We start from the raw sequence: 24,437 nt of genomic DNA on the forward strand, positions 1-24,437 counted from the left end.
ACATGACTAAGAATAAATATTAGGGGGGTGGTATTAGGGGAAAGGAGTTTGTACCCAGAAAAGTAGTGATTTCATATGGCATCAATTAGAAGAGGAGGTTAAATTGGATGGATGCCTTTGACATAGGGAGAATATTTACTAGGCCAAAGTTAATAGAGCAAATCACCCTCAAACCCCAGGTGGGATCCATGGTTCTTGCAGCAGGCATGTACAAGTCTATATGCCTAAACATAGGCTTCCTTTTTATCCTAACCCTATCTGAACTGTCAGTCTTCTCAATCCTATGGTCATGCTGAGCATCTAACTTGAAATATGCCTTGATTAGTATTCCTTTCTGAATTACATCCCTTAGGTGGTATTAGTAGTAACATCAACTGGAGTAAGCCCAATAACTTGGGATGGGGGTGGGGGGAAGTAAAAGAAACACATAGCTCACCCCAAGCTTTCCTGTATGATGTAGAATCTCCTGAGGCATTTGCAATAACTCCGGAAGGTGAAGGCTGGGCTTTTGGAACCTGGTTCCTCTCTGTGAAATGAGTTTAACAAATTGTGAAAGCTGAGAAAGACCTCAAATAAGTCCTGGAAGTCCAAGTCAAGGATAAATTGGGACATTCCCTAAGCTGCACAGAACTAAAATCTGTGGGCCTAGTTTCTCCCCAGAATGAATTTCTTTTGGAGCTCTAATCTTTTCCAATGCACAAGGAATTGAGTGTTCCTGAAAGCAAATGGCTCAATATCCTGCCTTATCACTTTCAGCACAGGTTCTGAGAATTTCTGAGTTCCTCTTTTCACAAAGAGACCATTATAAGCTCACATAGCTCCAGGGCCAATACTGGAATTCCAGTCCTCTAGCTTCCACCTGCAGGTTCTTGCTAGGAGTCTTAGATCAATCTGCAATGTCAGTGACCATGGCTTGGTTCTTGAAATGTGATTTGAAATCTCCCTCATAAGTATAAGCTATACAGACCCAGGTACTTAGGGATGTGTCTCTTTAGACTGAAAATTCCCCCATAAAAACAAAGGTTAAGTTTGTAGCAATGCTTGAATCAGGATTGTCTAGCCTTGTGTTTGGACTTTGAAATAACCTCCCTTGGTGCAGTCCCATGTCTTAAAGGGCTTCACAGGATTACTGACTTGGAGGTAAAATCAAACTGTTCAGATTTAAATTCACTCTGGTTGTTAAGAGTACTCTTCCTCCCCTTCCTGAGAAGCTCCAAACACTCCAACCATGTCTAGAGCTTGCCATACTCAATCTAGGATCTCTCCACTCTGTTATTATTGTTCATCATTTTTGAAGAGGATGGATGAATCCCTCTAGTGAGTTCCTGAGGGCCAAGCTTTTAATCTTATCTTGGAGGATGAATATTGGGTTATCAAGCCTACACATTGTCCACCCCATACAAACTCAATTGGTTCCTTGTAAGTGGCCAAGAGCTGTCCATAGCTGAAGCTCATTCAGAAGAACTAGAGAGGATTGGAACTAGAGAATTAGACTGAAACTGTCAACAGCATTCAAAAGGAAGACATCACTATCATCACACTGAGCAAATTAGAATTGGACACCAGTCTCTCTACATAAGCTCAAACCTGTTTGGACCTCTGGTTTCCAGAACTCTTGCCAAAATGTATAACGCATTTGTTTGTTTTTAACCCCCACATCCTGACACCTGTGCCATGTGCTTCCAGATCTTGGGCACTCCTTCCTTCCTGGCTCTGACCCTGCTTGCTTGTTAGTTGCTCTGATAATGAACCTTCTTGCCTGAATAGTCTACGTTTAATTTCTAGTTTTTTACCTGTACCTACAGTTTGGGGAACTGTCTGCCTTGAACGGGGCTTCAGATTAAAATTCACCCTAGGGGAACAGAATACATGACATAACTGAGCACAGTCCCTGAATGCCTGGCACTGGGGGGAGAAGAGAAAGGAAGGAAGGAAGGAAGAAAAGAGAGAGGAATAAAGAATGACAGGAAGAAAACGGGGGAAGGAAGGAAGGAGGAAGGGAAGAAAGGAGGGAAGGAAGGAAGAAAAGGAAGGAAGGAAGGAAAGAAGGAAGATAGGAGAGGAGGGAAGGAAGGAAGGAGAAAAGGAAAAAAAGAGGGGAAAGAGGAAAGGAAGGAGGAAGGGAAGGAAAGAAAAAAGAAATCCAATCTTATCCACTAAGAGCTCATAGGTTGGAAAGACAGTACCCAGAGGTATGAAACACAATAGTATAGGACAGTATGTGATCAGGGATGCCCACACTCACTTTGTGTATGAGGAAATTGCCCAGACAGAGAGATCTATAAAGTTTTCTCAAAGAAATTATTCAGATATCAAAAATGCAATTTAAATTTAAACATTGACTTTGGTAATGCCATGTTAGAAAAATGACATGTTGCTGATAGGTTAAAGAAAACTATTCTTTCTCACTTTCGCCATTTATGAAGGCGCTATCAAAAAATATGATAACTACTGATGTAGAAATATCCTGAAAATTGAGAATAGTCAGAAGCAGATTTCAGAAAGTGAATCCTTTTCCATGGAGTAGTAGTTTTATTGGAAGCATAATAAGGACAGTGAGGACATTCAAGGCAATACCATACAAAAATTGGGAAAGGCTTTGTGCCTTAGTTGCTAGCATGATAGACTTGAAGCCTGTAGGATCTGAGTTCAAATTCTGATCTTTATATTTACTAGCTTTATGACTATTGACAAGTCACTTAACTACAAACCATTGTAAAATGGAGATAATGCCCCAAACTCCAAAACTTCATAGAATGGTTATAATGTTCACATGAGATAAGAGTCAAAGAAAGCACTGTCAAGTGAAAAGAATGAAGACAGGAGAAACCTGATAGTACTTTCAAGTACATGAAGGACTCTCATGTCAAAGAAGAATTAGATTTATTTTGCTTGGCTCCAGATAGCAAAATTAGGAGCTGTTGGTGGAAATTGAAGAGGGGCAGGTTTTGAATTGCAAATATAAGGAAAAATTTCCTAACTGGAGCTCTTCCAGAGTAAGTGAGATGTCTTGATCATTAGTGGATGTCTTCAAGAAAAAGGCTACAGGCCCACTTGATTCCTGTTCAGGTCTGGAGTGTATTAAATGGCCTTTGAGATCCCTTCCAACACTGAGACCCTTTGATTATATAAAGTTCATAGCTATTTTCCTTCCCCTTCCCATATGTCCCTCATTAGGATTTCCATAATCTCTTGATCCCAGCAAGCTCTGGGCTTTGGAGATAATATCACCAGAGCCATGATATCCAATTTAATTCCACATTTATCAAGTGCCTACTATGTACACAGCACCAGCAGTATGGCAAAGTATATATAGAGCTGGTCTCAAAGCCAGGAACACCTGGCTTAAGTCCTGCCTCTGACACATACCTGAATGTGTGGTTCTAGATGTTTCTCTAGGGTGTAGATAAGTTGTTGATGAGAATGGTATAAGTTGACTCATTTGGGAGTTCCACAGATAACACAGAGGCCAGTAAGGTACTACTGGCCTAGAGTCAGGAAGATTCCTCTTCCTGGGTTTAAATACAGCTCAGATACTTCCTAGCAGTGTGATCCTAGTCAAGTCACTTAGCCCTGTTTATCCCCATTTCCTCATCTGGCTAATGACATAGAGAAAGAAATAGTAAACCACTCCCTCCTCTTTGCCAGGATCCTCAATGGGGTCACAGAGAGAATAACAACAATACTAATATAGTCCTTTTACAGGCCCTCTCCCCAGGCCCTAACCCCCCTGTGCTAGGTGCTGAGGATACAAAGACAGTCCCTGTCCTCAAGGAGTCTTTTTATTCTTGGAGAGATATGATTCACTCCTAAATAAGTGTGGTAGAAGGTAAATTGAAGTAGGAGGAAGAACTGACACTTGGCAGGTTTGGGGAAAGCTTCATGGAGGGCATGGTACCTGAACTAAATCTGGAAGGAAGATGGGAATTCTAAGAGTCTGAGATGAGATGGTGCCTTCCAACCAGAGGAGATGATTTGTGCAACTGCTTGGCTATAAAAGATGGCGCTCATGAATAGCCAGTCATCAGGTTTGACTGGAACATCCAGTCCATGAAGGGGAGTAGCATAAAATTAAGATTTGGAAAGGTATTTGGGAGCCAGATGGTGGCAAACTTTAAGTGCCAGGCTGAAGAGCTTTTGCTTTTTCCTAGAGCCAATGAGGAACCACTGGCGGTCTTTAAGCAAAGGAGTGACATGGTCAGTCTTGTGCCTCAGGAAAATGATTCTGGCTGGTATGTGGAGGATGGATTTCGGAGTGTGGTGACTGGAATCAGAGAGAATAATTAGAAGAGGCTATTATGGTAGTCTGGACAAGAGGCAATGAGGATGACAGCTGGGAGAGTGGGGAGAAGGCAACAGATGTGAATGACGCTGTGGAGGAAGAAACCACAAGACTTGCCAAATTGGATTGGATTGGATATTGAGTGAAGGAGAGGGAGGAATCAGCAGTGACTGCAGGATTTTAAGACTGGAAGGCTAGGAGAAGGGTGGTACTCTCAATAGGAATAGGTTTAGAAGATGAATTTTAGGAGCAAAGACAATGACATCCAGTTTTGATAATACAGTTACCCTTTCCACATTGCAGAGCTTAGGGGTACAGGCCCCTGTGATCTGGAAACTACATATGAAAAATTTTGGCCCTTTCTTCATACCAAAGAAGTCTAATTTTTTTTCTTTTTCTATAATGGGGCATTCTTTCTTTCCTGGCTCCAACTCCTGCTTGCTTGTAAGTTGTTCTGATCATAAAAGTCATCCTCCTCAAGGAGCTTACATTCTATCATAGGAAAGAGCATGTGCACATATAAATTAATGCCAAATAAGTAAAGAAGAGAGGAAGGAATAATAGAAGTAGACAAAATCTAGTTTAAATACTAGGAACACCAACCTGCGAATGAGGAGATAAGGATTCTACTTCATCCTGGCTCTGTCACTAACCAGCTCCTCTGCCAGGTCCAGTTATATGGCCTTAGGTGAGCCTTTTTGAGACTCATGTTTTCAGGTTTGGGCTTCATAATCTCTAAAATCCCTGCCAGTTTTGAGATTCTATATATTCTGTCACTGAGGCAAACAGGGGTACGTGCATGGTCATGGAAATTTTGTCTGAATTGGGGAGAGAATTCAGGAAAGGAAAGGATTGTAAATGGTCTTGAAAACTAAGCTGAAGAAGTTGGGTTTATCCTGAAAAGACAAAAGGGTGTACCAGAATGGGAATTACCACATCTGCTCTCCTTGGCACTGCAGACATATGAAGTGTATGGTTACATGGACTAATGGAACTCGTGTTCCTCATGAAGTAGCCTTCCTGAATTTTGTGGTTATAGCCATTGTTCGTAGAGCCCTGTTTGTAGAACACAGTGCTCCTGGCAGAACTCAATACTGCAGAAGAAGTGGCTGCCCATGGAGCCTGTGGGTCCTGGTAGAGAGGGAGACTGCCTAGAGAGGCCACCCCAGAGCCAGGGGGCTGAGTGAGCCCACCACTGTGGGCAGAGCACCAGGGCCTTGTCCCTCGTCCCCCATGCTTTCCCTTGCTCACCAGAATTCTACCCATCTACTCTCCATGCTTTCTTTGAACACAGTTGGGGATCCATGGAAGGCCAGAGCCATCGGGGCTGAGGGCAGAGGGCTGTTCTCTTTGCTCAGGCTGACAACTGACTCAGATGATAGGATCCCAGAGTGCTGATCACTCTCATTTCCCTTCTAGGCTGTGGGACCGCTTTTGACTTCCACAAGCAGATTGACTACTTGTTTCTCGTGGGCACCGAGGAGGGTAAAATCTACAAAGTAAGACAACTCTGGACGTCAGAAGCCCTACCATGAGTGCAGGGCCAGGCCTCTAGGCCTTGTTCCCTCTGCTCAGAGCCTCCAGTCTCAGGCCCTGGAGATGAAGGGGGAGAAGGAGGGAGGGGCTGACATGTTTTGTCCTTATCTGTCCCTATTGGCCCCCTTCCATCAGCTTCTTCCTACCCTAGAAGAGATCTGGGATCAGAGGTCTTGGACAAGTCAGTTGGGTCTCCATTTCTCCCATCTGTAAAATGAGGAGGTTGCACTGATCTTAGAGATCTCTTCCAGCTCCAAATCTTATGATCCCTCCTCTCTAAGCCCCTAGCCAAAGTTAAACAGCCCCAGGCCCACCCTCAGGAAGCCATAGGCCCTAGAGAGACAGGCAAGACAGATAGAAAAATGGGCAGATCCAAGGGCTGACATAAAACAGACGCCTCCATTAATGAATTCCAGTTTGTCACAGGTTTCCCAAGGAGTGGGTGGGAGGGGCCATCCCCAGCTTCCTGAAGGGACCTGTTTAAATGGAAAGGAGAGGGTGGAAGGACTCAAGCATTTTTCCATTAGGAACCCCGGGTCCAACTTCTGGGAGCTGATTTCAGTCCAACAATGAGCCTGTATGAACAACTTTTGGGTGCCTGGCCTGATGCCAAGGAGGATGGGGGAAAGGTGGGGGTTAGTAGAGAAGTATCCCCATTCTTTAAAGAGTTGTTGGTCAGGTTTGGGGGACAAGATTCATAAATCTTGGACAGTGAATGGTCAAGGACCAATCACGTCACTGATTCGTGCAGGAAAGGGTCAGGGAGAGGGGTGCTCACTTTGGAGTGGGGGGGTGGAGATAGGGAGGGCCTCACTAAGTTCTCCCCAAAATAAACATATAAACAATGGAAAAACAATTTCGTAGAAGAAGAGAGATCAGAGCTGGGCCTTGTAGGGCCTCTACGGCTTTCTACCAATTCATTATATTTCTGAAAACATTTTATTTGGACCAGAGATTAACAACCATCCTCCTCCTTCCCTTCCCACTCCGCTACCCCCCTCCCCCGCTCCCCCCACCCCAGCAACATGGTAACTCGCTAATTTTTAGCCCAGAACAATTTTTGAAAACAGAAGAGTGCTCTGCTATTAGCATTTCTGAAGCCAAGTAAATCATTATCTTAATTACCCACAGGGCTCTCTGCATTCTTATGAAGCAGCAAGCCCAGGCCACCTCTTTGCCAGGGATCAGGGATCTGCTTGGTATGCAAGTGTGGTGGCAGGAAGAGGGGAGGGCCCTGACTGAGGAACTTGCCAAGTCCTGGCCCTTGAGGACCAAATAGCCTTATGGCGAAGCTTGAGAGAAGGCCCAGGAAAGCTAATGTACTGGCAGGACCAGAAAGCTAGCCCCATCCACCACTCACTCCAACCTGTTACAATAGTAGCTCTCATTCAATTCCCTTAGTTTTACAGATAAGGAAACTGAGGCCCAAAGAATTGAAGTGAATCTTCCAAGCATATTTGGGTATTAAGGGGGTAGAGCTGTTTCCAAACCCAAGTCAGAGACTTTAGGGGGAAGGCTGATGGCAAGACTGGCCACTGTCTTTTTTTTTTTTTTTTGCTTTCTCCCTTGCACAATGGGATCCACCCCATTATGCCTTTCCCTCTAACTAGGGACCGAAGGAGTAAGTGAACGCAGGTTATCCCATCTCCTTCCTTCTAGCACTATCCTCCACCTAAGTCCTCCCAATCTCTAACCTTGACAGGCTTGAATTCCCAGATGTCAATCCTCTTCTTTCTGTTTCCAACAACCACGTTCTCTTGTCAAAGAACTGGGGAGGGGGACAAGGGGGGGATGAGGAAGGGGGAGGTAATGTCTGAGACCCAAGATAAGAGCCCTTGGCTAACTCTTCACATGTGGACCATGGGGCTACCCCACTCACAGCTCATTTCTCCCGGTCTCTCCTGGTCTGACTGTGACCCTTTGCCACTGAGAGCACCCATGTGACCTTTGCCTGGGAGATCTGGGGCAAAGGGAAAATGGAAGCCCCAAACACATCTATCTTTGGCTCCAGGGGAAGTTGGGTTGTGGTTCTAACAGAGAGTGGATAATCCATCAGTGAGTCCGGTGAGTACACGGGGAAACACTCCCTTCCTTCTCCCTCTCCATGCTGCCCCCCAAACCATGTGCATTTTATGGGCATAAAGATTGTAGTCATGGATTTATCTTACATGGCAGCATGCTAGGAATCTGGGAAGCTCAAATCTGGCCTCACTAGCTAGCTGTGTGACCCTGAGCAAGTCATCTTTAATTCATCTTTAGCTACCTCAGTTTCTTTATCTGTGAAATGGGGACAACAATAGCACCCACTTCCCAGGGCTGTTGTAAAGATCACATAAGATAATAATTGTAAAGTATTTATTATTAGCACAGTGCCTGGCACATGAAGAATGCTATATAAATGTATACATATATATATTACATATAAATAATATAACAAATGTAATAATAATATAAATTATTATATCATTAATTATTTTTATTAGTCCTCATCTGGGTCTAAAACAAACACTTGTCTTCCTTTGGCCCCAGAGTTGTACTTTGGCTTTAGACCCTGCCCCTGGAAGGAAAAGTTATTTTGTGCCTGGGCTCCAAAGTCAGTATTCTTACTTCATAGCCCTATTCTAACTTTATGGATATGTCCCTTGGCCATTGCCATGAATGGAGTCTAAGGTCTTGCAACCCTTCTGGGTTTGAAGATTTCATTCTGATATGTCTTAATCTTGTCTGCTTCTCAGGTGAGGGTAGGCTTCTTTCCCCATGTTATTTTAAGGTAGACAGTAGGCCCCATCTCCCTGGCACTGAGGAGTGACAAGATCACAAAATTTTCCAGAGCTAAAAGGAACCTCAGATGTTATCTAGTCCAACCTTTGCCTGAAAGGAAGCCTGCCTTCAACATCAATGACAAGTAGTAATTCAGGCCCTGCTAGAAAAAACTGTAGTGATGAACCTTTGGAGAGTATAAATTATTTGAAAAATTTTCCTTATATAGAATGGAAATTTGCCTCTATAACTTCTACCATTTCCTCCTAGTTCTATTCTCTGCAAGCAAAACAAGAAAATCTAACCTTTCTTATAATAATCTATCAAATACTGGAAAACAATTATCATACCCTCTCTCCAAATAATCTCCTATGAACTAGGCATCCTCAGGTTCTTTTTTGTTTGTTTTGAGGGGGAGGCAGTTGAAAGTAAGTGACTTGTGTCCAGGGTCACACAACTAGCAAATGTCTGAGGTCACATTTGAACTCAGGCCCTCCTGACTCCTCCAGGGTTAGTGCTCTGACCACTAGGATTTCTTCAGTCTCTCTTTATTCTCCAATCCTCTCATCATTCTGATCATCCTCTTCTAAACGGTAGGTAACAAGCTTTATTAAGGGATATAGTATATGCCAGGCACTGTGCTAAGTTCTGGCGATACAAACATATATCATAAAAAAAAGATAATCCCTTCCCTTAGGGACAGGGAGAGAATATAGATCTGAAAACAAAATAAAACTTAATTTTAAGAAAAGATCACATTTGGTTGGCTAGTAAGGTAAACAATTCAGTCAGTTAGCATTTATTAAGCATCTATGATGTGCTAAGCACTGTACATTAGTGGTTCCTATTTTCTACTTAAGTCTCCAGAATTTTTCAACATAAACTATAACTTGGTCATGTCTCCTCTACATCATGCTTGTTCAGATTATTTGTTAATCTTTTTTTAAAGGAAAATAAAGGGTTCTATGTGGATCTCTATTAAATTTCATTTTACTAGATCTAGTCTATCCTTCTAACTTTTCAGGATTTTTTTTTTGGGGGGGGATCCTGACGCCATCAGATGTGTTAGTTCTTCCTCTCACCTTTGTGTAATTGTCAGATAGACTAAGCCCACCAAATCTGCTTTCATCTAAATGATGGGTAGAAATGCTGAATAGACTCTATTGACAGGGTCAAGGACAGCTCAAACCTGGGCATACTACTAGAGATCTCCCTTCTAGAGGAACAAGTTAACCACTATTTTGTTCCTCTTTTCCCATGGAGCCTAGGTTTCTCCCTCTACCTATCAGCTGGGAGGGGCCCTAACATGGGTCTGGTCTTGAGGAGCCTTCACTCTGCCTGTCCTATGGTGATAGGGGGAACAAATGACTTCAACTAATTTTTGGGGGCCTGAATTTCAGGAATATTCTTAATCTCTGTCTCCTCCACGAGAGAAATTTCTTTTTTTTCACTCATTCATTTGTTTATTTATTGGCCAGGAAGCATCTTTTGCTTTTACAGATACAGGGAAGCTGTGGAAAGGAGATTAGCCCGGGAGAAGAATGCCCTGGACCACATTCTGACTCTCTGTCCTAGCAAATGACAAGATAGATCAGATAAGGCTCCAAATCCTTCACAGTCACAGCACTATCAGTTTATCTAGAGGCCCTCAAATCCACTACCCTCATTTTACAATTGAGAAAATGGAGGCATTGAGAAGTTGAAAGGCTTGCTCATGATCACACAGCTGTATGTGTTTAGGATAGGATTTAAACTCAGATTCTGATTCCAAGCCTACCTAGCCCGCTTCTGTCCTGAGGAGAAGAGTGACTGCTGATCTCTGATTACACCATAGTGCTCCAAAACCTACTCCAGCCAATTTCTTGACACGTTTGAGGCCCACAATATGGCAGTGGATGCAGTGACCTGGAACCCATACCATTCCAAAGTCTTTATGTCCTGCAGCTCAGACTGGACAGTGAAAATCTGGGACCACACCATCAAGTGAGGGAAAAAGAATTCTGGGACATATCATCAAGTGAGGGAAGGGGGGAGGATGGGGGGGAGGATGGGAGGGAGGAAATAACCTGAGAACCAAATACCAAATAAGACTTGAAGGAGGAGGGGGGGCAAGAAGCAGCCTAGGGATCATCCTCTCAGGGATAGGACCCAAGCCCCACAAGAAAAGGCATTCAGTAGCTATTTTCTGACTTATTTCTCCCTCGGCTTTATTGTCTCATTGTTCCAGGAAACCCATGTTCATCTATGACTTGAATTCCGCTGTGGGTGATGTGGCTTGGGCCCCATATTCCTCTACGGTCTTTGCTGCAGTCACCACTGATGGGAAGGTAAGAGCCTTGTCACCAACCCCCATCTCCCAAGTTCACTTTTGCCAGGCTGAGGTCAGGTGGTAAGGTCTGGAGCTTCAGATAGTAGGGTAGGGAAGGATTTGGCAGTGCATGAATCTGTTCTGGTCCTGATTGGGCTTCTGAAATTACCTTCTATTTATGTTGAATATAGGCATCTACTTATTTGCAGGTCATCTTCTTCATTAGAAAGTAAGCTCCTTGAGGGCAGGGACAGTTGAGGACCTAAGATGTCATAGGTAGTAAACCTCAGAGGCAAGAATTGAGGCTGGATCCTTTAACTCTAGAGCGAATGCTCCTTCCATTGCACCAAATAAAGATGTCGTGTTGATTTTTTTTTACTTTTTTTTTTTTCTCATCGAAGTTCAAAGACTCCCTGAAATCTATCCAGAGACCTCTTGGAGGCCTGTGAGCTTCAAGCTGAGCAGCCTTAATCAAATGGATTTAGATCCTTTTAGTGTTTACTACATGGCAGTTGCAACCACTGATGGGCACTCCCTCCATCAGGGCTTTGCCCAAATGAATTGTTCTGAGTTTAAAAGAGAATTTAGATGGAGGCCAATTCTAATCCTGGATAGGGCACTAATTTTCTGTGCGATCATAAACAAATCGTTTTATCTAGGCCTCAGTTTAGAAAAAAGAGGGGCTGGGACGAGATGAATTCTCAGGCCCCGGACAATGTTATGAAACAGATTCTTGCTGTTCATGGCCCTGTGACCCAAAGCACCCCTTTGCCTGAGCCACACCTTTATTTACATACCAGTTACTATTACCTCATGATCCTGATGGTTGATCTGGTTTGTTGGTTTTTTATTGTCAAAAACACATCTTTCAATGTTTCCTCCTTCCAGGCCCATGTGTTTGACCTGGTCATCAACAAATATGAGGCAATCTGCAACCAGCCAGTGGTGGCAAAGAAGAAAAATAAGATTACCCATGTGCAATTCAATGCTATCCACCCTATCATTATTGTCGGGGATGATCGTGGTCAGATTACCTCCCTCAAACTCTCACCCAATCTGCGCAAGATGCCTAAGGTAGGCACATTGACCTAGACTGTAAACTCCTTCACAGGAGAGAAACCAGCAGGCTCCAGAAAATGCCAGTCATCTGGGAAACAGGTCGGGGTTTCTGGAGAAAATTCTGAGAGAAGTGGGTTAGTCTCAACAGCCTCTGGATATTTACTTCGGTCAATCATAGACTATCCTAGGCAAGTGGAACTAGACAGTGCTCCCCAAGGGAGTTTTCTGGGGAGAGATGGTGAGAAGGCCCGAGAGAGAGAGGCAGAGAGACAGAGACAAAGTCAGAAGCAGAGAGACAGAGAGATAACGACAGAGACAGACAAAGAGATAGAGAGACAAAGAGATAGAGAGACAAAGAGAAAGTCAAAGGCAGAGAGATAGACACATACACACAGAGACAGAGAGAGACACACAGAGAGACAGAAACAAGGTCAGAAGCAGAGAGACAAAGTCAAAGGCAGAGAGACAGAGACACACACACAGAGAGACACACAGAGAGACAGAGACAAGGTCAGAAGCAGAGAGACAAAGTCAAAGGCAGAGAGACAGAGACACATACACAGAGACACACAGAGAGACAGAGACAAGGTCAGAGCAGAGAGACAAAGTCAAAGGCAGAGAGACAGACACACAGAGAGAGACACAGAGAGACAGAGACAAAGTCAGAGCAGAGAGACAGGCAGAGAGAGAGACACAAAGACAGAGACAGACAGAGAAAGAAAGAGAAAGGGAAAAAGAGAAAGAGGGAGGGAAGGAGAAATCCCTTATTTAATACTACATGAAAAAAATGAATGCATTATAATTTATACATATCATAAATCTGAAAATCAACCACTTTCAGGAATGGTTCATGTATAGATAGCATGTTCTTCCTTCTTTCCTTTCTTCCTTTCTTTCAAAAGAAAGTTTTTCCTATCTGAGGCCAGAGGGAGAAATAACTTTGGAAACAAAAGTAAAAACATTACCTAGGAGGCGGAGGAACGTGATATGTTTGGGAGCCAAGGAAAGTTTTGAGGGGCTGTCAGGGGAACACCCATAGTTAGCACAGTTTGGGAGACAGGAAGAGGATTATAGGAATTAAGCAAGGAAGCTCATGAGGACCAAGAGGTGCATATCCAAATTTTGCTCCACCATGGGGAGGAAGTACAGGAGATTAGCAATGGGAAGAACAATGGGGGGTAGCCTGCACTTGGACTCATGGCTACTCCTTATGCCACAAAGTTTCACCATGGAGATCCATAGCTTCTCACCATTTGACCATGGACACTTTGAGAAACAGATCACCCACATGCTCTCTGGTCAGGTGATGAAGGGAAAAGGACACTGAGCTGCCCTTGGCTGAATCAGGAGAAAGTAGAAGGTTTGAGAGGAAGATGATGTCCTTGGTTTGTGGCATCTTGGTTGGATGATTTATGGGACATCCAGTAAGAGATGCCTGACAGAGATTCTAATTTGTGATCCTTGGAAGAAATGGAAGCTAGAGGAAATGTGGGTATATCTACTTAGAGGTAGAGGAATAGATAAGATTTCCACGGCAGAAGGGATTGGTCCATTGATCTTTTTGCTGGCTTGGGAAAGTGAGGTCAGAGGCAAAGTGGGATGGGGGGTTTTCTCAGCATTGAGAAACCGGATGTGGAAAGAGAAGTAAAATCAGCCATGATTTGGCTCCTCTGCTCTGTTGAGTCTTCTCCCTCTATTCAGTTCACTTTAGCTATAATGCAGTTAGGACTTGCCCAGAGTCTTAGTTCACAGGGCAGATTCCAGCCCAGAACCAGCTCCAAGTGCACAACCCAGCCCAGCCCAGAATCCAGAGTCCATGCCAGGCCAGGTAAACCTAGCTCAAAGGGTTATTCCGTTTCCAGGGTGAGCTCCTGATGAGCGTGGGCTGAGTTATGGGCTGGGTGGGCCTGACTGAGATGCAGGCAAGAGAAAGGATTGGCTGATTCAGTGCTCCCACAAAGCAATGTCCAGGGCCACTGAGCTGATGCCAAGGCCTTTCTCTTCCAATCCAGTTTCATAGAGAATTTCAGAGCTGTGGGATTAAAAATAGGGACTGCTATCTATGTCCTGCCCAAGACACAAGAGCCTGACTAAACTGCCCTGCAACTAGGCTTCCCAAGATCCCAGGGTCCAGAATCACAGATCCTATATGGCTGAGATTCTTCTGTAAAAATTACCTGCGCAGGGTCCCAGAGCCAGTTAGTGACAAGGCCCAGACTCCAACCCAGGTCTTCAGAATCCAAGTCCATTGTTCTTTCCCCTAGCACATACTACCAGGATACCCAAGCACTCAGGACCCTGAAGCCCTTCACAGGTGAACTGACTTTCCAGAGAATAGAAGCTAGGGCCCATCTCATGAGGGGGGCCCAGGCAGGAACAGGGTCCTATCTAACCAGGAACAGAAATTACAGGATTAATAAATGGGAGCAGGATGATCTCCTACTGTGCTGGCTCCCTCAGTCTCATATCCTCACCCTACCTCCCAGTGTCCCAGCTGCCTGGGGTACTCATACTTATTAATATGGGGTGCACGTTTCCATGGATGGCTGTTCTTGCCAACTTAGTAATAATGGTCAAAGTAGAGACAATGGGCCCAAGACGGAGAATCAGCGCGCCTGGCCTGTAATTACCACTAATGCCATCGTTGGGGTGGCTATAAATACCACAGAATAAAGGAGGCATGAAAGAGAGGGGGTTTAATTGGCTAAACGTGCCATAGTAAGCAGGAGCAGCGTATATAGCCCAGTTTTGAGCTCTGGGCCTTGTTTCAGGAGTTAGTTGTACTTGGAGATGAATCTTGTAGCTGATAAAATATGTTCTTAATTAATTTGCACTGAGTTTTAGGAGGCTGTGAAAATGTGTCTGCCTGAGAAATCCTGTTTCCGTTGCCGCTTAATGAGGGCGCGTTCCTGGCGGCTGGGCTAACTCTCCTGGGGATGCAGAGAGGAATGCATTTGGTCTTGCTAAAGCAAGGGGGGAGCCCTAACTAGGGGACATGGCCATCAATGGGACCAGAGACCTCCTGGAGCCCAGGCCTGGCATAATGGCTTCCCATCAAGAGAACAGAGAACAGTTCCCAACCTTACATACTTGAAAGGATCTGGCTGAGCCAGGAGGAGACTGCAAAATGGCAAATCCAGTGAAGCAGCATGCCTTCCCCCAAAATGGACCTACAAATATACCCAAAGGAAGGAAGTGATTAGTATGTCCCAAAGATCTGTGCTAGAGGCACTGGCTCACATGACCAGAACTGGGAAAGCAAGGCCATTGAGTTGTGAAAGCAGCAAGGCAGCAGCCACTACCTTAACCCTAAAGACAGCATCAGCTTTTCTTTTGGGATTGCCTGTGGACAGCTTATATAAGGAGATAGATAGAGCCTCTCCAGGGTGTTTCTAAACTGGTGTTCATGATTTAGTTTTATAGGGAATTATGTAAGAAGGGAGGAGAGCAAGAAAGCCCCGCACATGAGGATATTATGGTGCCAGGGAACCTAGTTCCTTCTTTTCCCAAGCAAGCATTCCATGGGTCTCCGAGAGAGTACCATGCTTGAGGTGCAGAAAGCCGCCTGCAGTCCTAAACCCCAGTCCTATACAAAAGAGCTGGGCAAAAATGACTGTCACAAAGGTCAAAGGCAGCTGAATCCTTGACAGTACCTTCTGAGCTCTCCAAACTGCCTTTGTCAGAGACAAAGGGACCCTTGTGCTCAGTGGTGGTCTTTAGGAGTCACCCTTACCCCTAAAGAGCTCAGGAAATGAAAGGTGGCTTTTTGAAAAGCAATTGGTCCATTTCCTAGAATTTGCTTTGCCATATCTAAGATGATCCTTTTCTTCCTGAAAGGGTTTCCTCCTGAGCAGCCATAAACATGGCTGACCACAAGTTTCTGGAGGGTCAGCCCCTTCTCAGAAAGGATCCTTGTCCTTGGCCTATGGATTTTCCAAGCTCCAGTCTTTGCTGAATGTTTTCCCTTGCTCAGGATGCCAGCTTCCTTTTTATCATTCAGAACTGACTTGGTTCTCTGGCTTCAGTCCTATGAATTCCAATCATTGACTATATATGCCTCCCCCTTCTTCCACCATCGCCACTGCAACTTAGCACCTGGTCTTAGTACCCACGCTTTTTTTCCCCCTCTCCTTATTCTTGACACCACACACTCCAGGCCAAAACATTTTTGGGTTTTGTTTTTTTTTTGGAATGAGAGAGGAAGAATAGCATATATAAATAGCAAGAATGAGGTTGCAGGCGGTTGAAAATGGATGGAAGGGGGAGAGAAGCCCTCCCTCTCCAGTACAGATTGGGCATTATCCAGACTTATAAAACTTTTCTAGAGTTAAAGTTTTCTGGGCCTTGCTTGGTCCCATGATTCCCTGTGACTGGAGCCCACCACCCTGAACTCAGAATCACTCCCACCTGATTTGAAGATTTAGGATTCCTATACTTAGTTACTTTGAACCAAAATGGCTCAGTGCTTCATAATTCCAGACTCACTTTCAGCCAATTAGGAAATTTCATTATTATAACTAGGATTTTGATGCCTCTCCTCCATACTTCCTTAAATCATTAGCTTATTCCTTTCTCATGATCGAAGAGAAGTAGAAAATAATTCAAAAGATATTGGAGTTCCTCCCACAACCTAGAAAAAAAGAATTATTCAGTACAACACTAAGTTTACCCCCAAAGTTCTTTAGATAATCCCTTTTTCTTCTCCACCAAGAGCAGGGGACATGGCTATCTAATATCTAGATGGGTCTGCTGTGTCAAATCTAGGCATTCAGCTTCTATGGGATGATTAAGAATAGCTCACATTTCCTTTTTGAAATTTTTGTAGATAACTTTTATTTTTATATCACTTTCATTTCTAAATATAGCTCTCTTTCCTCCCCTACCCACTGAGCCATCCCTTGTAACAAAGAATTAAAAAGAGGGGAAAAGCAGTTCAGCAAAAAACAACCAATACATCAACAGTATCTGAGAGAAAAATTTCCACACCCATAACCCTCCACTTCTATGAAGAAGGAGGAAAATATGTTTTGTCAGCTCTTCTCCAGCACTAAGCTTTAGATAACTTAATTACAAAGCCTTCAGATTGTTTTTTGTTCTTTCATTTGAATCATTATTGTGTATATTGTTTTCTTAGATCACATCTTATCAGTTCATTACTCCTCCGCTTTTCTGAATTTTTCATATTCTTTATCACAGCATACTATTCCGCTATATTAATGTATCACAGTTTGTTTAATCCTTCTCCAATGACTTTCTTTTATTCTTTTATCAATGTTTGATACCAAAAAAAAATTGTCCTTGATTCTAAGGCATTGGAGGTTTCACAGAGCATTTCCTGCACAACAACCCAATGAGATAGGCAGTGCCAGCATGATCAACCCCATTTAACAATGAGGAAATGGAGGCTGAAGTGAGACAACCAGGTCAGATATTAAGTAGTGTGAAGACCCTTGTCTCCCAACTCCAAACCCAGCAGGCTCCCTGCACACCACATTGCCTGCCAATGAGTAAACTAAAGTGATTGATTATAAAGAGCAGAATAGGAAAAAAAGAAGGTCCCATTGCCTGAGGGAGGACAGGGCAGAGGCCAAGGATTTTCATTGGATCGAAGCCCTAGAAAGGACCTTAGGGATTCCAACCCCTCTCATTTTAAAATGAAGCCCAAAGAACTTAAATGACTTGGCTTACAGACATATTTGTAGTAAATGTCCAAAACAGGATTCAAACCCACTTCCTCTGATTACAAGTACAATGTTCAGGGAAAATGCTGAGTTGTCTAGGCCAGTGAAAGCCAGCAGCTTGGGATGTCAAAACCTTGACCAAAAGCACTGAGTCTCAGACAAAATTACAGCCAGAAACAGTCTTTTCTCAGCTCCCTAACCCAAGGCCAGATCATGCTGCCCAGGGGAACGTATCCTAATGAGGCTACCAGAAGGGCAGCTTCTGAAGGACTCTCTCGGAAGACCTAAACATCTCCTGGGGGCATTAGGCAGTGGGGAGAAAGCAGAGAAAATGTGTACTCCAAGAGCTGCTGATGATATCCATTCATTCAATTGCACAAATATTTACCGAGCCTGTACTTTGCACACGACCCTGAACTTGATTTCTAGTTTAGGCTGAGGAAAAGAAAGGACAAAAATGGGAGGGGTCATCCCGGAGATTCCTGTTATTTGTGGGTACTGAATGTTCCCCCTTTGGCCATTCACATTGACTTCTGGGAGAGAAAGCAGAAGGCAGGTTATGTCTGATTATAGGCAGAGAAGAATTAGAGATTTTATCCCAGGCCAATCCTGGCACGGATCCAGCCTGGCTCCTTTCTGTCTTCCCTGGGGGAGGGGATCTCTAGGTTTCTGAGAGTGTGGAGAATTGGCTATGTGAGTATCTGAGTAGGTGGGAAGCTAGGAAGCTGAATATCTGGGAGCTGGGTGTATGGAGGCTTCCTTTATTATATATTCTTTTAAAACACTACCCATTGGTCCTTCTCCTTATTATCCCTACCTCCTGGTATAGGAGGAAGGAGCAGGAGCTCAGGTGGGCTTAGAGATGGACCTTCCCTCTCTAAAAAAAAAAAAAAAAAAGTCAATAGGAGCAAAGATCCTATTTTCCATCTTCTGCACCAGGAGAGAAAAGAGCGTCGGCTTTAGGCTTAAAAGGAATGTGAAGGGGAAAGCACCATACAGGGTGGGAAGGAGGAGGAAAGCTAAGGAAACCTGGGCTTGTCTCTACAGCTCCAGTAATGGAGAAAAGGGAATAAGAAGTCTTTGTTCTCTGCATCTCCAGAGAGATGGTTTGGCTATAGAACCAGAAGGAGCTGCCCAGAAAGCTGCCTGATGGGAAGGAAGGAGCTCAATTAAAACCACCCACCCAAGGTGGCATGGCCTTGGTTAGGTTATCTCATTGAAAGGTCAGGGTCTGCCTAGGAATTGGAAGTGGCCTTCGAACTCTGAGACGAGCTCCATGGCTTGGGCTGTGGCACTGTGGCTGAAAATGGGCATTTGGGGTAAATAGGTCATCTTATGGTGGCCAAAAGCCGACATGCTGTCAATCTTTAGCAGGGCCAGCAGCAGGCCAGTGCCAGCCACTCCTGAGGTACAGATCAGTTACTAGCAAGTTCCACACCTTGGACAATTTGGAGCAGGAAGAGGGGAATGGGGTCAACTTTCCTGAGGGGAAAAAATGCCCTTGGGTCTCCATGAGATTTCTAAACTGCTGGGAATGAGTGGGGAGTTAGGGTCTGGTGTAGAAGTGCCCGCATGGGGGTGTGACATGCAAAAAGGGAAGGGCTTTTTGGCTTGGGGTGGTGTTTTCAGCATCCCCTAAATTTCCAGTACTGATACAGAGCCCTTGTTTCTCTGCCTAGTTTCAGTTTCTCCCACAGAGGGTGGGACTGGGGTTGAGAATCCTTTCTCTGGGTGTGGGCTCAGATTCTATCTTGATGGTCTAGTTTCTAAGATTTGAGTTTGCTGCTTCCATTTGTACCTTTACCTCCACTTGTGATGAGTGCAAGTGGTAAAGCCCATTCTCTCTTTCTCTGACAGGCCAGAAAATCATGATCCATGGCCATCACTTTCAACCCCACCAAATGAGCTAATATTTACGAAGTGCTTAGCACATTGCTGGCATGTATTAGTAGGCACTTAGTAAATAATTGCTTCCTTTCTTCCTCCCTCCCTCCCTCGATTCCTTTCCTTTCTTCCCTCTCTTCTTTCCTTGCTTCCTTTCCTTCCAACCTTCTTCTCTCCCTTCCTCTTTCCTTCTTCCCTTCCCCTCTCCCTCCCTTCCCCCCTTTCTTCCTTCCTTCCTTCTTTCCTCCTTTATTTCTTTCTTCCTTCTTTCTTTCTTCCTCTTATCCTTCCATTTCTTGTTTCTTTCCTTTTTCCAGGTCAAAAACCAAACTTGCCACAAAAACCACCTACTGAGCTATAAAAAGGCACTTGACTTAAAAATATATATTCACTAGAGACAAGCCATTTCCCCTTCAAAAAAAATACCTCAAGGAATAAAAAGGAAGTTTCCATAAAGGACAAGTTTCATGTTTCTCTGGGCCCTAATGAAATCTGAGCAGGGATGTTCTGGCTGACCCAGATGCTTAGCTCTGAATATGTTTGGCTCATTCTACCCCAGAATATGATGCCAGGTCCTGAATGGCAAAGGGGCAGGACTAAGATTTCAGATAGACTTAGAGGGACAATCATTTGAGGAGCAGAGTGGAGAAAACTAGGAAGTATGATGATTTTTCTTGTGCACCATGATAAATGTGGAAATATGTATAGAAGAACGGTACTGTTTAACATGTTTAACAGGAGATGGGAAGGAGAAAAATTTGAAACACAAAGTTTTGCAAAGGTGAATGTTGAAAAATATCTTTGCATGTTGTATTTTGAAAATAAAAAGTTATTATTGAGGTGGAAAAAAAGTACTTGAACCAAAAGAGTAGAGAGCTGGTCTGTACTAATCAGCTAAGGGAAGAAAGAGTCCAAAATTACTGAACACCCAGGCAGCTTCAGAGTTTGGGAAGTCAGGCAGCAGGAATAACAGTCAGCTTAAATGATCTCCAAGTCCTCTTTCAACTTGAAATCCATCACAAACACAAGATAGAGGAGCAAATCTCAGGGACTCAAGCAGAAAATCTGGGGAAGGGGGAAAGTCAGAATCTGGAAAGGAGATCTATGGGTAACAGGCTCAAAGGACCAGTGGTAAGAGTAGAGCCTGATTCTGACCTGAAGATTCCCAAACCAAAGGTCAACCATATAGGTTCCGTGCTCAAGGCCTGAGCTGCTTTCAGTGTAAACAAGTTTGGACAGAGGTGCTTTGGCTGGCCCATATGCTTGGCACAGAATAGAGTTGGCTCATTTCATAGGTTAAGACAAGTGGAAATGCCTGGCTGGCAGAGGGAGAATAAGGAGCCGGCAGCTCCTGATACCACGGCTGCTTTCTTTCCCTGATCGTTCTGTCTTTGGCCTCAGCCAACAAATCCAGTCTTTAGCTAGCCACTAGGCTTTGCTCTTTGCCCGGACACCCAAGCTTTGCTCTCCTGGCGTCCCTGTTCTCAGGTAGACAAGCAGCACTTCGTCTCTTCCTCGATTCTCATCCTAGCTTTTGGCCCTGCCACATAGCATCCTCTCTTGCCATTTGCCAGCTTGCGACCAACCTCCTTTTTGATCCTAAAATAGCAGGTTCTTCTTGACCTTCCTGTTTGGGTTCCTTTCCCTCTTAGCTTCCTGGTTACTGGCTTCTTCTGGCTCTTGGCTCACTGGCAGATAAAGAGATAAATATCCTAGATCCCCCTTCCTGTGTCAAGTTCCCTGCCACCCATGCCTTGTCTCTTTCTCAGCTTTCAGCATATTTCCTAGGATCCTAAGATTTTGAGCTAGATAGGATCTCTGAAATCATCCAGATTCTCCCTTCATTTCGGAGAAGACCCATGATTAATTTGCATAAGGAACTCTCTCTCCCAATACAGATTGGGGCCTGTACTACAATTGATAAGTCATAGAGAGTTGCCTGGGGAACGGAAAGATTAAGTTACTTGCCTATGGTTACAGCATGTGTAAGAGTTAGGATTTGAAGCTGACTTGAGAAAATAGGTTCCAAGAAATGGTGAGTTTTCCATGGTCAAGCATATATTAAGTTCATCAAAGTGGAATAGTGAAAATTGTTCAAATGCTATCCACCCCCAGCAGAGAAGAGATATACCTGAGGTGCAGAATGGGACTTTTTTGAGAGAACCAATATGAATTTGTTTTTGATCATTTTGATTTTTAAAAAAATTTAAATGGAGAGGAGGCAAGAAAGAAAATAAATGTTTTAATAATTGAAAAAATATTTTTAAAGGAAAAAAAGTGCTAGATCTCCATTCAAGAGAGACATGATTGCAAAACTTTGGTTCTGACACTTATTACATGATCCAGAATCAAACTACTGAGCCTGTTTCCTTATCTGTAAAATAGAAATAATAAAGTCATGCTACTTGTTATAATGAACGTATTTTGTGAATTTGTATACATTACAGAAATCTGGACTAGCATTAAGTGGCAGAACTTAGATTTGAATAAAAATACTCTGACACTGTGATAGGGGCAGCAAGATAGCGAAGCCAAAAGAGTGCTAGCCCTAGAGTTAGGAAGATTCATCTTTCTGAGTTCAAATCTGGCCTCCAACACTTACAGATGTGTGACTCTGGGCAAGTAATTTAATTTTTCCTCAGTTTCTTCATCTGGAAAATGAACTGGAAAAGGAAATGGCAAATGACTCCAGCATCTCTGTCAAGAAAACCTCAAAAAGGGTCACAAGGAGTAAAATACAACTAAATAACTGAACAAGTCCACGCCATGACCATTAAACCATACTTCCTCTCACTGATAGGTGCAACACGACCTTTTTTTTCCCAAAGTAATTCCAATTTCAAGAAAACTGCTGTTAATGAGGCCTTGTAAAAGTCATATCCTTTATCAGACCATGTACTTCCATTTCTGGTTCAAAAAAAAAAATACAGTCCAAGTATCTATCAACTCAAAATCAGTACTATGCAACAGGATTTCCCAGGCTTTCAGGATTTCAATAAGTTGAAATTCAGGGGCAAATTGAGCTCCATATTTAGTTACATATACTTTGCCCCCAGGGACCCATCTCTTCCTGCCTACAGTCTAGTTCCATTTGGCTCTGGGTCACATTAGCTAAAAGGCAAGTTAACAATCTCTGCCCCTCACTAGTCTCCCATGAACTGACTATACCTCCCCATAGTACCAGGCCCAGATGGTGAGGGATTAATTCCAGGACAGACATGGGCACAGGAAGAATTGATGCCAGGGGAGGGGGAGGTTTATGTCAGGGCGGGGGTGGCTGTCAGTACAGGCTGTGCCAGGAGGTGGGGCAGAGGGCCCAGCCACCCCAGGTGGCATCTGGGGAAAGGAAGTAACGGCAGTAGAGCTGGGGAGGTGCCAGTTATTCCCAGCACGGGGCAAGGAAATAAGCCAGTGGCATGCAGGGCCAGGGCAGGTGCCAGGGCAATCAGCGGGTACAGGTGGCACATGGATGTGGGGGTGGCTGGGCCAGACCAACATTCCCATAGACTCTGAGTGGGCCTGAGATCTGCTTGACAGGCTTGGACACAGATAACAAGGTCTCTGCTTTATAAGGACAGACAGACAAATGAATAAACACAGAATGATTCCCCAGGTGAGAAAAGAAACAGCTGGTCATGCAGGTTCAAAGCTGGTCTAACACATGCAGGCAAAAAAAGCTCCGAAATACATCATATTGGAGCAGCTGAAAGCCACTCCTTTTCAAAGGCCCTCCGCCTTCTTCCTTCTCCTCCACCTTGTCCTTTTCCCCCACAATCATTCAGTGACCTAAATGACATCAATTTAGAGCTAAAAGGAACTTTGAGAGCCATTTCATTCAACTATCAGACACATTAAGTACATACCCCTGGGTCACATCTTAAGTGGAAAACTCAGGATTCAAACTCAAATACCTTACCTTCAATCTAGCACATTTTCCCACGGTACCATGTTGTTTTATAAGGCAAAAAGAGAAGAAAAAAGGAAGTAGATTTTCAGTTGCCAAGTTGAGGAGGTGGAAGACAGCTTGAGTCAAAGCTCAAGATAGCATGTACAGCCTCCTGTCCTCCCTGTGCCTTCTGTCATCAAGGTTAAAGGGAGGCCACGGGGATAGGTAGCCCACTATCGAGACCAAAATGAGTTCTCCACTCTGTTCTGTTTTCTCATCATCTCATATGTCTGAATCACATCTCCTCCAAAAGAGAATAAACATCTGCTCCTTCTTTGCCTTTCCCCCAGCCTTGGGGCTTCCCATGAAGGTAAGAAACACAGTGACTATACAAATCTCCCCTTTGTCTCCAAATAGAACATATTTACACTAAGGTCTGGAGCCCTAATGGTGGGACCCATTTTATTTTCCTCAACAAACTTTGTGTTCCAATCATTTGGACAAGCCCTCTGTCCAGATCCACAGAATTTCAGAGTTGGAAGAGACTTAAGGGAGCATTTTCTCCAACTCCCAGTTAAATGAGGATCCTCTTTCCCTCCTTACCTCAACATATCCCACAAGTGGACAGCCAACCTTTGTTTGATCATCTTAAGTGATATGAAAACTCTTCACCCCTAAGGTGACCCATTCCATTTGGGGACAGTTCAAATTACTAGGAAGTTTCTTTATACAAAGCTTAATCTATTTCTTTTGTCACTCCATGTTCTGCACTACAGCATCACACAGAATTGAGTTTTTCTTCCTCTTCTAGGTAACAACCCTTCAAATAATTATATACCTATCTGCATGAATTCTTCTCCCCAGGTTGAACATTCCCAGTTCCTTCAACCAGCCCAGCATGGCAGGATCTCAAAGGTCTTCATTCTCCTGATTACTTTTCCCTGGGCATTCCAAAACTTATCAATGTCCTTCTTAAAGCCAGAGCTGAAACTAAGATCCCCAACCACTCTGATAAGCCTCTGTCTACTTCCTGATCCTAGC

General features: G+C 43.9%; 1 protein-coding gene across 1 annotated transcript in view; it reads left to right on the top strand.

Moving 5' to 3' along the window:
- The window catches only part of DNAI1 (dynein axonemal intermediate chain 1), a 264,230-nt gene that overhangs the window by 232,450 nt on the left and 7,343 nt on the right, over positions 1-24,437 (top strand). Inside the window, exons 16-19 of the mRNA XM_074280236.1 lie at positions 5,702-5,781; positions 10,413-10,561; positions 10,806-10,905; positions 11,775-11,960. Coding sequence (XP_074136337.1) covers positions 5,702-5,781; positions 10,413-10,561; positions 10,806-10,905; positions 11,775-11,960 — 515 coding nt within the window. The remainder of the gene's footprint in view (positions 1-5,701; positions 5,782-10,412; positions 10,562-10,805; positions 10,906-11,774; positions 11,961-24,437) is intronic.

This window comes from Sminthopsis crassicaudata, chromosome 1 (genome assembly GCF_048593235.1).
Source record: "Sminthopsis crassicaudata isolate SCR6 chromosome 1, ASM4859323v1, whole genome shotgun sequence".
In the NCBI taxonomy this organism is placed as follows: domain Eukaryota; kingdom Metazoa; phylum Chordata; class Mammalia; order Dasyuromorphia; family Dasyuridae; genus Sminthopsis; species Sminthopsis crassicaudata.